The sequence below is a fragment of the Mytilus galloprovincialis genome, chromosome 3, assembly GCF_965363235.1.
Source record: "Mytilus galloprovincialis chromosome 3, xbMytGall1.hap1.1, whole genome shotgun sequence".
Classification (NCBI taxonomy): domain Eukaryota; kingdom Metazoa; phylum Mollusca; class Bivalvia; order Mytilida; family Mytilidae; genus Mytilus; species Mytilus galloprovincialis.
This window is the reverse complement of record NC_134840.1, coordinates 89,985,345-89,998,047: the sequence shown is the minus strand read 5'-3', so window position 1 is coordinate 89,998,047 and position 12,703 is coordinate 89,985,345. Positions and strand designations below refer to the sequence as shown.

The following is a 12,703-nucleotide window of genomic DNA, read 5'->3' as shown; positions in this document are numbered from 1 at the left end:
CTCCCCCACTTGCCAATCAGATTTAGTTGTGTTCTGCTGTGTTGAATAAGTGTGATTAAAAAGTATTTTTTCTAATCCGTTATAACATGTAAATCAATGACTATTGTACATATCGGAACTTAAGTTTGTGAATGTGATTTAAATGGTGTATTTGAGTTCGTAATTAAAGAAGAATTGTATATTTATAGGAAATTATGATATTTTGGTGCAAAATAGTGAACATTGATTAATAATTTTCGAAATTGAGCTAATTGTTTTCTTATCAGTATTTGGATTAGACATCTAATATTTTACAATGGATTATGCGAGAACATAAGAAGTTCAGAATTGTTTATTAAGTAGCTTGTTAGCGGAGGAGTTAATTTCTCAGGATACATATTTAAAACAATGTGAGCTATGCTAGTGTATGTGGATATTTATTACTACATACCAATGGACGGACAACACGTCTTCCAATTCATTGGATGTGTAAGTATTAGGACATTGTCCATTAGAATGAGGGTTATAAATACTTAACGCAGTCGGGTACTTAAATATCTGTATAGTAAAGCTATAACCGTAAAATGAACGAAGCAGTAGGTTTAATCTAAACTATGCAAACTACACATCTAATAAATGGATTTAATATTCTTGTATATTTATTTTCGGTGATGAAAGGAAAATTAAGGATCTAGTTATAAAAGGCTGTATTGTTTGCATTTTTAAATGCCTGGCACCTGTGGTTTACACATCAATATCATTTCCTTTAGAAATCTTAAGGATTTGCCTTAACAAAATAGCGCATTTAATCGGATCTTTACTACTTTATATCAAAATTGATTGATGAACTCGTAAAATATTTAATTCTGTACTAGCGGAATAGCATAACATAAAATATTTTAAATATGTCTTGTTTAAAAACGCCTCATTGATTTACTTTAATGTCAACATTTTCCAAAATAATAATACTTCTTTGGTAATACGATGGGAAATCCTCTTTATCCGGAACCACGACAAAGAAATAACAGTTTTAAATTTTTTCGTGTTTTATATTTCATTGTCGTCTATAATAATAAAATGCCAACCATAACTTGTAAATGATGTCATTCGTCTGTGAAAAAAATTTGACAAAAAATCAAACATACTTTATGAATGATAAATTTTTGCTAATAAAATAAAATCCAACCTAGTCGTCATTCATTTTCCAGTCTGTACTGTATAGTACAAGTATGCCTAAGGTTATAAATCATATGGCCAATCCATCAGTTACCTTCCAATAAAACTACAACTTGTTGATTTTCTACATATTTTCCATCTTTGTTGTGTCACATTTTATCAGTCAAAGAAATCTTCCGTGGTAACTTGATTGAATCTTTTTCATTCATCTTTTTAAAGACATGGTGATTCTATCAAAATTAGATGTCGTTTACACACCTGTAGGCTTAGAAGACAAATATTAATTACTCCGAACAAATATATCAATTATGTTAACGTGGAAAACCAAACTATCGCGTTAATTTTCTTTTTGTATTCATTATTTTATGAAATAATAGCAATGCCGTTTTTGCTGAATGATGGAAGTTCTGATGATTTGAGAAAAACATATTCAAAAGTGCAGATAAACTGATTTTTCCTTAATTTATTGGTCGTAGAATTTTGATATAAAGTTTTGAAGTTGTACTTGTTGGTGATGTTTGTGATTATTGATAAGGTGCCTTTGCCGAACTTACAATGATATGAAAGGATTTAGTGTTAACAACGTTATCTTTCTTCTAAATTACAATGTAATACTTAACTCATTTATTGTCGATTTGAGGATCGGTGCTAAAACGACTTTCTACTCTACAGTCTGATAATAGACTGATAAAACTTTAGTAAAGTTAAGTCAATAAAGATCGCTTTGCCCTTTTAAAATAATCAAATTTATTGGATTCATAGGAATTTGAAAAACTTTCTTTGCAAGTTAGAGATTCTAAAACTAGTGTCGATTTGTTTAGTTTTATTTTACTATAATTTCATTGATCATATTATTGAAAGTTGCAATATACATTTTTATCTTGTGCCACCTGTTTGACGATATGTTTTATTCGCTTTTCGAGTAGCATGGAACGTGCTTCTATATATATGTATACATAAAGTGTTTAACCTTTTTCAAAATAAATAGCATAATGTCAAACGGTCCTTGTTCTATTTGCATTACAAATATGTCTTTGAAACTAACATCGTTATTATCTTATAAACTAAATAAGAAATCCGACTCAAATGGTTATGCTTTTTGAAATAAAAGTTTTATGTATCCAATATTGTCTATTAATGAATTGCACATACCAGATGTAGTTCTATGTAAAGAAGGGTGACTTGCATTTCTTAATATGTATTGCTAACAGTATAGTGCACTTTATGCCCTACATATCAGCGTTTACTATTGCGTGAGCAAATCGTTTACTATTATATTTACATGGTATAACATTTCTTCCGGATTTATAATGCAATAATCAAATGAGGTACAATTTTCAGCGTAAAATCTACTTGATGTTGAAACATGATTTTTATGACATTTACCATTGGAATTCACCTGCGAGACAAACTGAACTTGCGGTAGACATTAGTAATTGTAGGCGGTCACACTAGTTACTATTAACCTAAGTACGTAAATGTCCAAAATAAGTGGTTTTGATTTAACCAGTTTATATATACATATATGTTTATTTTACGTTTCTGTTATGTTAGTAATCCTATTGTTTGGGTTTTAAAATAATTAAAATCTTATCTTACATATGATTCAAAACTAATTAGTACTTTCTTCTTTTCAGGCAATTTCATCATGATTTGCGGATTCTGGACCTTTTTGTTTCTTGCTTGCGTTTTGGTAAACGGAATTGTTACAGTTGATTCATCAGACACTGGAAACTCGTTACTGGACAAAGCCTTATCAAATTATAATGATAAGGAAAAACAAAATATCATCCAGAATTTTGAATCAAAATTGCTACAAATCTTTGGACTGAAGAGCCGACCAAAGCCAAGTTCCGATATTATAATACCTCAGTATATGATAGACTTGTATAACCAACAGATCTCAGCGTCAAATAATTTACAGTTTGCAAATAGCAAAGCTGCCAGTGCTAATACGATCAGAAGCTTTGTACACACAGGTATGTATTCAAATACATTAGAACATGTTAGACTCGATGGGGGGAAATATAGTGAAAATGGAAAACAACTTTGTCTCAAGTTTTTTTCAGTTAATGGATACATTTCACTCTTTTTTTTATATTTGCAATAGTTGTCCTTAAATGATTTAAAATTCAGACGACTAAATGCTCAACCTATTCATATTGACATTAATAATACAAAAATACTGGATTCCCAATACAACTCCATCAGAACTTAAACATGTGGCATTATAAAACAAAGGTTTGACCATAATTTAGAGAAAAAAGCTGTCTGGTTTAATGAAAACTATTGTAGTAAAATATATTTTAAAGTGTTTAACATCTCTATATCTATAGAGGATTACTCTAACCAGCAAATTTAGTACACACATATATGTTTAAAAATCATTCTGTATGCATGAAGTCTTTGAGTATATAACTGGAAGAGTAGTCAGATATAAACTTACTACACGTATATTGAATGAGTAAAAATTTAAACTGAAAAGGCTCATCTTGTAAGACATTAAAATCAGCCAACTCATAAATACCAGATTCCAATAAAATTTGGTAATATTAAACAAGAAATAACCCAGTTTGATAAAAAAAAACTATTGTAATTTAGCATATCACAAAATATCTCAGTTTGATGTTTGATAAATTTATTTATTATAATTTTTGTAGATAAACCTGATTCCGGATCATGTAATGAAGATAGCTGTGTTAGGATGGAATTTAATATCTCTAATATACCAGAAGAAGAAGTGTTAACTGCAGCAGAACTTAGAGTATTTTTGGATAAACACATTAGTGCTAATAATATTACAAGAAGAAAAATACTTAGACACAAAATAGAAGTGTATGAAATTATGCGACCGGGAAACACAAATGTTGATCCAGTTACGCGACTTGTAGATGTTAAACACGTAAAAACTAAGAATGCAACATGGGTTTCCCTTGACATTCACCCAGCAGTATTAAAATGGCGTAAAACACCAAAACAGAACCATGGAATAGAAGTGCGAATTAGTTCCAGCAAACTGTCTCCGTCCTTTCAAAATTTTAAACATGTGCGTTTACGGAGATCAGTTTCATTATCAGATTCAGAGTGGCATTCACAAAGACCTATTTTAGTGACATATTCAAATGATCAAATACAAAGCCGGACTAAACGTGCATCAAATAAAAATAGAAATAAGAAGAAAAAGAAAAAGAAACGAAAAAATAGGAAAAATAAAAAGAAGAAATTTAAAAATGGATGTAGTAGAAAACCTTTATATGTAGATTTTGATAAAGTAGGTTGGAATGACTGGATAGTAGCACCTTCTGGCTATAACGCTTTTTTCTGTGACGGCGAATGTCATTGGCCATACGCCGATCATTTAAATGCAACAAATCATGCAATAGTGCAAGACTTAGTTCATTCTATAGATCCACGGTCTGTTCCTAAACCGTGTTGTGTACCAACAGAACTATCACCTATTTCATTGTTATACATTGATGAACATGACAAAGTAGTACTAAAAGCTTATCAAGATATGGTCGTAGAAGGTTGTGGATGTCGGTGACAAAAGGGGAACTTGGTTGTTATTTATTTGTTAAATGTGATATTTATTTATTTGTATGAAATGTTATTGCTGTGTGTGTATCAGTGAACGAAACATGAATGCGAAGGATGCAAGAAGAAGAGCGAGAGAATGGACTTTATATGTAGTCCTTAAATATTTCATGAAAAGCAATGTCATAGCGTTCAGCAATTTATTGTTATTATTTATGGTGCTGATTAAACTAAAACCTCCTGATGCATTTTGAATCGCTGAAATGTGCATGTTACTATTCATACATTTATTATGATATCAACTCTGTTTATGTACACGATTTAAAAAAAAAATAATTTACTACCTGTTTAGTAAAAGCATCATATTCTTATTACTTCTTTTTATTTTAAAGTTTGTTTATTTTCATATCTTCTCACAAAACATTTGAATGAGTGTGATATTCTTGTACGTATTTAAGCTGAGCGCTCCGATAAAGTATTTTATGTTACAATTGTATATACAGTGTTGTATAAATAATGACGACTTTATTATGGGTAATATAAAAGTCAAAACTAACCAAGTGTTTGTGTTATAAATATCTCCATAAATGCTGAAAATCAATAAGTGTACATATGGCCTTTTCAACATTTTAAATGATGTCAATTTGTTGAATTGGTAAAACGGGGGATAAATACTTTGCGTATACAAAACCAGTGTTCCATACCGAAGATTTCATTTTACTCCAGCAATTAACATCCCTTAGATTTGATTTATATTCTGCACATGACGTCCCTCTTAGAAGTCGACGATCTGCACACAAAATCAGTTGATTAGAAGAAGGATATGGGAAACTCAGACAAAAATAAACAGCAAACCACACAGAGTATTTGAGAAGAACTTTTTCAAGTGGTTTAGTCATAAATAAGACAATATTTCTCATTGTGCAAACAAGCATGTAAACACGAAGGACACATCTCAAACGCTACAACGATATACCTGCCATTTTACCATAGGGTAACATACCGATCATAAAGATACCTATATTTGTACAATTTACGTGGTCATACTTAAGTCAAGCGAATGAAACAGTTAAAAAGAAAAAAATAATTGTTCCGAATGAACGAACACACAACCAAAAGCAGTGAATTATCTATTTATTTTCGTAGGCCTTTTAACAATGACCACGAAATACACCATCACAACCACAATCCCAGTTAGATGGTTACGAGGAAGGCGGAACAACTTGTGATGGTAAACGATTTAAATTATAAGATATTTCTCATTATGAATTGTATGAGCGGCCCTGCATGAAACAAAGCTAGAAATGGAATTTATCTATGTTGAAAAAATATTTTAGGAATGCAAGACCTTAATCATATGATAACTTTCCGATTGTACTATTTTGCATTTTGCCTTATATGAATGTTTAAAAGACTTGAAATTTAAAAGGCAAAAGACACAAAAGGCACATAGTTCTGTCCTTTAATGGGGGTGGGAGTATGTAAGCAGTTAGTATATTGGATTGTTAGCAAACTAGCAAACATTTGGACAACAGCCCATTAGTTTTTTTCCCAAAGTTCAGTAAAGTTTATATGTTCATAGTGTCTTCTTCTAAATATTTGCGTTGATAGTTTTTGAACAATCCACTGTCCGATTAATATCATCATATCAAGACAATATTAATAGTTCGGTTCTATTTATTTAGTGAATTGTATTTCTACACCTACAATATGATCTAAATATGCGTTATTTACAATAACTAGTAAATAAATATGGTGAAGATTTTTTAAAATTTTCTTGAGTGCGGGAGGTCGTGGGTTTGAATCTTTGTCAGGTCAAATCAACATTTGGTATTTGTTAATCAAGCGTCATTTATCAGGTAGAGACAATTACTGACCGGCCTGGATTAAATATAATGTATCCAAAATACGGATTACGTTGTGCGGACTTTACCTTGTGAATTAGAACATTAAAAAACAAGAATGTGTCCACAGTACACGGATGCCCCACTCGCACTATCATTTTCTATGTTAAGTGGACCGTGAAATTGGAATAAATTCTCTAATTTGGCATTAAAATTAGAATGATCTTATCAAAGGGAACTTGTATACTAAGTTTCAAGTTGATTGGACTTCTACTTTATCAATAACTACTTTGACCAAAAACTTTTACCTGAAATTTGCACTATCATTTTCTATGTTCAGTGAACCGTAAAATTGGGGTCAAAACTCTAATTTGGCATTTAAATTAGAAAGATCATACCATAGGGCACATGTATACTAAGTTTCAAGTTGATTGGACTTCAACTTCATCAAAAACTACCTTGACCAAAAACTTTAACCTGAAGCGGGACAGACGGACGAACGAACGGACGAACAGACGGACGGACGAACGGACGGACGAACGGACGCACAGACCAGAAAACATAATGCCCCTCTACTATCGTAGATGGGGCATAAAAAAAACAGTTTGTCAGTCTTGTACAATGCAGGGTTCGTATTTATATCACACTAACATGTTCTCGACCTGAATATGCATTTAATTTGCCACTGGACGTCAAACAGCCATCAATCATCATCACACTAAATGTTGCTGGTTTTTAAGAGTTCCAAATAAATATTGTTATTTTCTTTCATTGTATAGGTTCGCTGCATCCAAGAATACCTGTTTCATCCGAACATCTATTAAATAGTGACATTTTAACTGGACCTATTCAAGCAAACAAAACATAGAATTCTACGGATGACATTTATCAACTGAGTACCTAATTGTGCCAATAAAACGATTTGACTTTAAGTATTCAATATGAACAAAAGTATTTTAATAATGTTATACCACCTGCTAAGGTATTACAAATGTAAATACTTCTCGAAACTGTTTAGACCTTGTTTTTAAAAGATCTTTATCTAATTCAGCAATTTGTATTTTTTCAGATTTATAGCCCACTCGATGATTAAAAGGAGTGCACTTTTTTGATACTATATTTTAATAATCTTCATTTGATGCCAACTCAATTCGATAAAGGTTATGCTTACTAAACTAGGGAATGATTATTAAAAAAGACGAACGAAGTATTTGACCCTTTCATTTATAATTATTACAACGTGAACGATATATACAATCCTAAAGATGCTGTCATCTTAAAAGAAATTGCCTTCCCTTTGAAGGAATGTTCACAATCTATATTAGAAACAGTTATTCTGGGTTTAGTCGAGTTAATGAAAAGGCCTCCGTTTTACACAATATCAAGAGACAGAACAAATAATTAAAAATATAATAGACTTTCAACTGCATACAGCCCTGTAAATAAATGGTACTTACAGTACTATTATTCCTATCACAATATTTTCACCAATTGTTAACTGATAAACTTGTTGTACGAGCGACAGCTACGTTCCTGACAAAGGCAAACCCAGAAAAGCGCACCAAATTTTAAAGTGCATTATTTTCTTATTTTGTTTTAGTACTAAGTGCATGATTTGTTTCACCACTGACAAACAATATAAAGTATCTGCAATTTTCCTCAGACGAACTTGTATGGTTTTGGCTTTTTTTTTAGGTTAGTATGTATACCTCCATGTGGATTCGAACTTTTGTTTTTTGAGCATTCTCTTCAAAGAAGGTTAATGCAGAAAAAAATAGCGCTTCGTACGTACCTCATTTACAAAGTGTTATTTTCAGTTTCGCTATAAAATATCTATAAAAGTTTTGTATTTGACGATTCAGTGTTAAAAATAGATTTTCTAAAGGTGGCACATTGAAGTTGCAGTCTGCTTTGTACTAACCAACATGCCGTTCGGGATTTTAACTATACAGTAATTAAGTTCAAGTCTTCGGTTTGATCCAGCCATGCAGGAAATAAACACACGATTACGATACCTCATATGTTGCATGAATAAGAATAGGAAGTTGATCATTTACTTTAGTTCTGTTATGAATGCATCAATTTAATCTATCTTAAAAATGCAGTGTTCCCGCTTCGACAAATTCCATAACAACACAATGAAACCATAACGACGACATTTAGGTATAAACTAGACTTGCTACAATTCCCTTTCTTTTATTTCTTTCTTACTAATTTATATGTTTACTGATAAGTGCCAGTCTACTGATTCCTCCTGCAGGTGACAGTATTATTATAGCGGTAACATTGTTAAAGGGGCATAATTTAAAAAAAACATAATCAGGAAGGGACATGTAGCAAGTCTAGGTATAAACTATTGTGTCCAACGCAAACGCCATTAACAGTAAATCTCAAAACGTTTTATGGAACAAATTTTGTCATTCAACATTTTGCTTTCCAACCATGATTCGCAATCGGAGACACACATAACTTACAAGTTGTTGCAATTTTTTCCTCTCGAAATAGACATTTTTATAATATACGAATGACCTCGGTCATGAGAACAGAATATTCGTGCACATCAGTTGTTACTACATAATTGGTTATAACTTCAAGGATATACATGCATGTTAACTTAACGACTAAATGTAATTGTAGTTACTTCAGCGTGGTGGTCTTTAACGCGTCAAAGAATAGACATCAAACAATCTTATGGATACTTCAATTTGTTCTTAATCTTGTGGTTACAATGATTAGATGAACTATGTAACGCACCAATGAATCAGTACAAGTAATTATTGAAAGGACACATTTCGAACATTTTAATACAAAATACAAAATCATCAATTTATGGATTATTACAATATTGACACACCTTCTATATGACGCTTAAACACAGGACGCCCGTGGATCTGGAGCTCTGATAGTATTAAGCTTAAACAAAAACAGGACTTGAATCAGAAGTCACATGTTGGCGCCATACTGACTAGATATGGTCAAACTAAAAACCACAATTAGAACATACAGGAGATTATAGTGTGTAACAGTACACCCACTTATATATATAGAGTTCCCATTTATTGTATAATGTTGATAAGTTAGACTTTATAAAAATAAGGAGATGTGGTATAACTGCCAATAAGACAAATTTATAAACTATATATGTATTCGCCTAAAATCACCACTTTTATTTAAAAAAAGATAACGTATATATATAGAACACAGAGGCCGGATTTTTATTACAAGTTTTGCCATTTAGATGACGTTCTTATTAGACATATACGAAAAGTCACTTATACGTGCACTTTATCGACACCCTAAACACTACGCTGACTAAATATAGAGGGTGGGGGATATCAAAATGTAGAAATAATTTGGATTAATATTGACTGGAGTTCTCTAGTATATTCAAGGACTGTTTTTCGGTCGTGTGAGAGAAAATGAGTGTGGGGTGTGGCTTTAAACGATCCGTTTAGATCAATACTTTCTGTCTTTTGTTTTATGTTTGTTGATTCTTGGTATTTGTGATTTGTGCCTATTAGTTTTGCTCTGTCTATTTTATGGTCTGGAACCAAAAAGAGATGACGTAACGATTCAGATTCAGTACCAAGTGTGCTCGTGTCTTATACTAGTATTAGGAAGTCCCTTTCATTTAGATACACACTCACGCACCCCAGATATCCAGTTGAAACATCTCTTTCTATAGTCAATTAAAGTTTAATGCAATATTAACCCCCCCACCCCCCATATCAAATTGTAACTACTTCTTACTTGCACCTTTACTAGATTTTCTTTTACTAGTATATGTTATCAAAGTAAATGTAGGCATTCTGATTATCGAAATGTACTTTAAAAAGAGAAATCGGGCACTGCGTTCACCATTAAATTTCTGCCTTGACTACGAACTCATATTTTTAGATCTTAAAAATACATCAGTTAAAAAGTTGATTGATTGATCGTTGGTGTGAAACACAGGATTTATAATTGGGGGAAACCGGAGTGTACTGAGAGAACCACTGACATTCAACAGAAAGACTGGTACTGGAATCGTAATCAATTATTTTATAAAAGATAGAAATACTGTCATAATTTGCAAGACAATCTAATCAGGCTACAGAAACAATACACAAAGGATTGCAGATATCACAGAGGCAATAGAAAGTAGAACAAAAACAAAGAAAAACGTATACGACTAAATGACAAGTTCACAAAAAACTAGATTGAGCAAGAGGTTCCCATTAAAATATCCGGTAAACTAAGGTGCTCTTGGTGGGTGAGCAGTTACTGTCCAGCTAGTAAAATCACTCATTCTGCTTAAGTCCAAGTAAAAATCATTTGAAGATTAGCATTCAGGTAGAAGTGGATTGGATAGTGGCTACTTTAAGTGCACCATATTAGTGATCATCTGCCTAATTACATTAAAATATGAATCTTTCGAATTTAGAACTTACATTTCTATGTCGGAACATTCCAGCAGCGCCTTCATGTTGAGCACTACTAAATATTTCCCAGTTGATACATCAGCGGCTGTATAGTGAGCTCTAGTTAATATCTCACAGTTGCTACATCAGCGCCTGCATAGTGAGCTCTAGTAAATATCTCCCAGTTAGCAGCGCCTGCATATTGAGCTCTAGTAAATATCTCCCAGTTAGCAGCGCCTGCATATTGAACACTAGTATATATCTTCCAGATGATACAGCAGCTCCTGCATATTGAGCACTAGAATATATCTCCCAATTGATACGATATTCTAGAGCTTGCGTAACATTCTAATACCTTTCATTTTGTCTTCAAGTGTAGAATGGGGATTACTTGTGTAAAATATAGAGAATCAAATGGTTCAGTTTATACTTTTGCAAGATGAACTTCATTTAATATGTTCAAAAAGGTGTTTGGAGCTTTCACAACGTCCTTGAATATGATATTTTCACAAATCATCATAAAGCCTGGCTCGTGTTGATTGTTGGTGAAATAGAAGCCGATAATTTTGGAAGATGTTTCTTGAAGCGAGCAAGGGGCAATTGACAGATCCAGTAATAAACCTTTTTTGTAAAGACTCTTATATACAATTTATGTGTCCTTTTAAGTGAAAGAAGACCTTAATCTTTAATTGAAATTCTAAAGTTGCATCAACAGATAAATGATTCTTCGAGATTTCGTCTCGCTCTAGAAATTGTTGTGGGAGTACTAGATGTACTGGGTAGAATCACTGAAAACTACTGGGCACACAAGGTTGATTGACATGATTTAACAAAAATTTATCTATAAAATGGTTTTACTGCAATAATAAGTATACAGGGCGAACTAGAAAAAGGTAAGAAGTATATATGAGAAAGCACTTCATTAAAAAACATACGCAATAACTGTTACAATACCAAATCATACACCCGTAGTACTGTTAAACTTTCTATGATCTCAAAAGACACACGAGACTAGTCAGTAGAGGTATTCTAGAAAAGACAGGATAATGAGAATATTATCCATGACATAATTTTCCTATCCGAACACAACAAAACATAAGAAATCGAACTGTGCTTTTATTGATATTCTTAATCATAAAGATGCAAGAAGAAACCTCACAAGTCCTGAATAATAATCTAGATGTGTTTTTTGTGGTCATTCAAGTATGTGTATACTGAACAGATAATGAATTTTCAATACGATGTAGAAAGCGTTTAAAAAATCCTAGCAAGAAAAGTAACACTTTCGATCAGACATTGCCAATCTATTATCATCAAACAGATAATACTAGTATATAACTAAAGTCAAACTTGTGGTACCCCAAAAAGTCAAAGTTGTAGTACCCCTGGGACTATTATACTAATAGTCTCAGGATACCCATATAAAAATAAGAAAATGTGTTTGAATTGTCAATGATCCAACTCTCTTCCAGAGACCAAATAACACAGAAGTTAGCAACTGTAGGTCTCCACACGGAATTTAATAAAGAGCAAAATCCATACCACATAGCAAGCTTTAACTTTCCATTTCTATGAAGCAACATCCAACAACGCCTGCATACAGAGTATATATCTCCGAGTTGATACGAGTTTTCAGAACTTGTTTAGTTTAGTTTAAACATATTTTATTTGCTGAATTAAACCAAAATGGATTAGACACAAGTAAATCATACTTATGAAGTGTTCTCCATAAATAATACAATATAAAATTACAATAATAGTATAATATAA

The 12,703-nt window shown here is 32.2% G+C and overlaps 1 protein-coding gene across 1 annotated transcript; it reads left to right on the top strand.

The window, feature by feature from the left end:
- On the top strand, positions 1-5,245 carry LOC143069323 (bone morphogenetic protein 2-like). The gene is made up of 3 exons (XM_076243898.1): positions 1-468; positions 2,793-3,134; positions 3,816-5,245. The coding sequence occupies exons 1-3, from the start codon at positions 465-467 to the stop codon at positions 4,697-4,699; spliced, it is 1,230 nt and encodes a 409-aa protein (XP_076100013.1). The 5' UTR covers positions 1-464; the 3' UTR covers positions 4,700-5,245.
- The last annotated feature ends 7,458 nt before the right edge of the window (positions 5,246-12,703 follow it).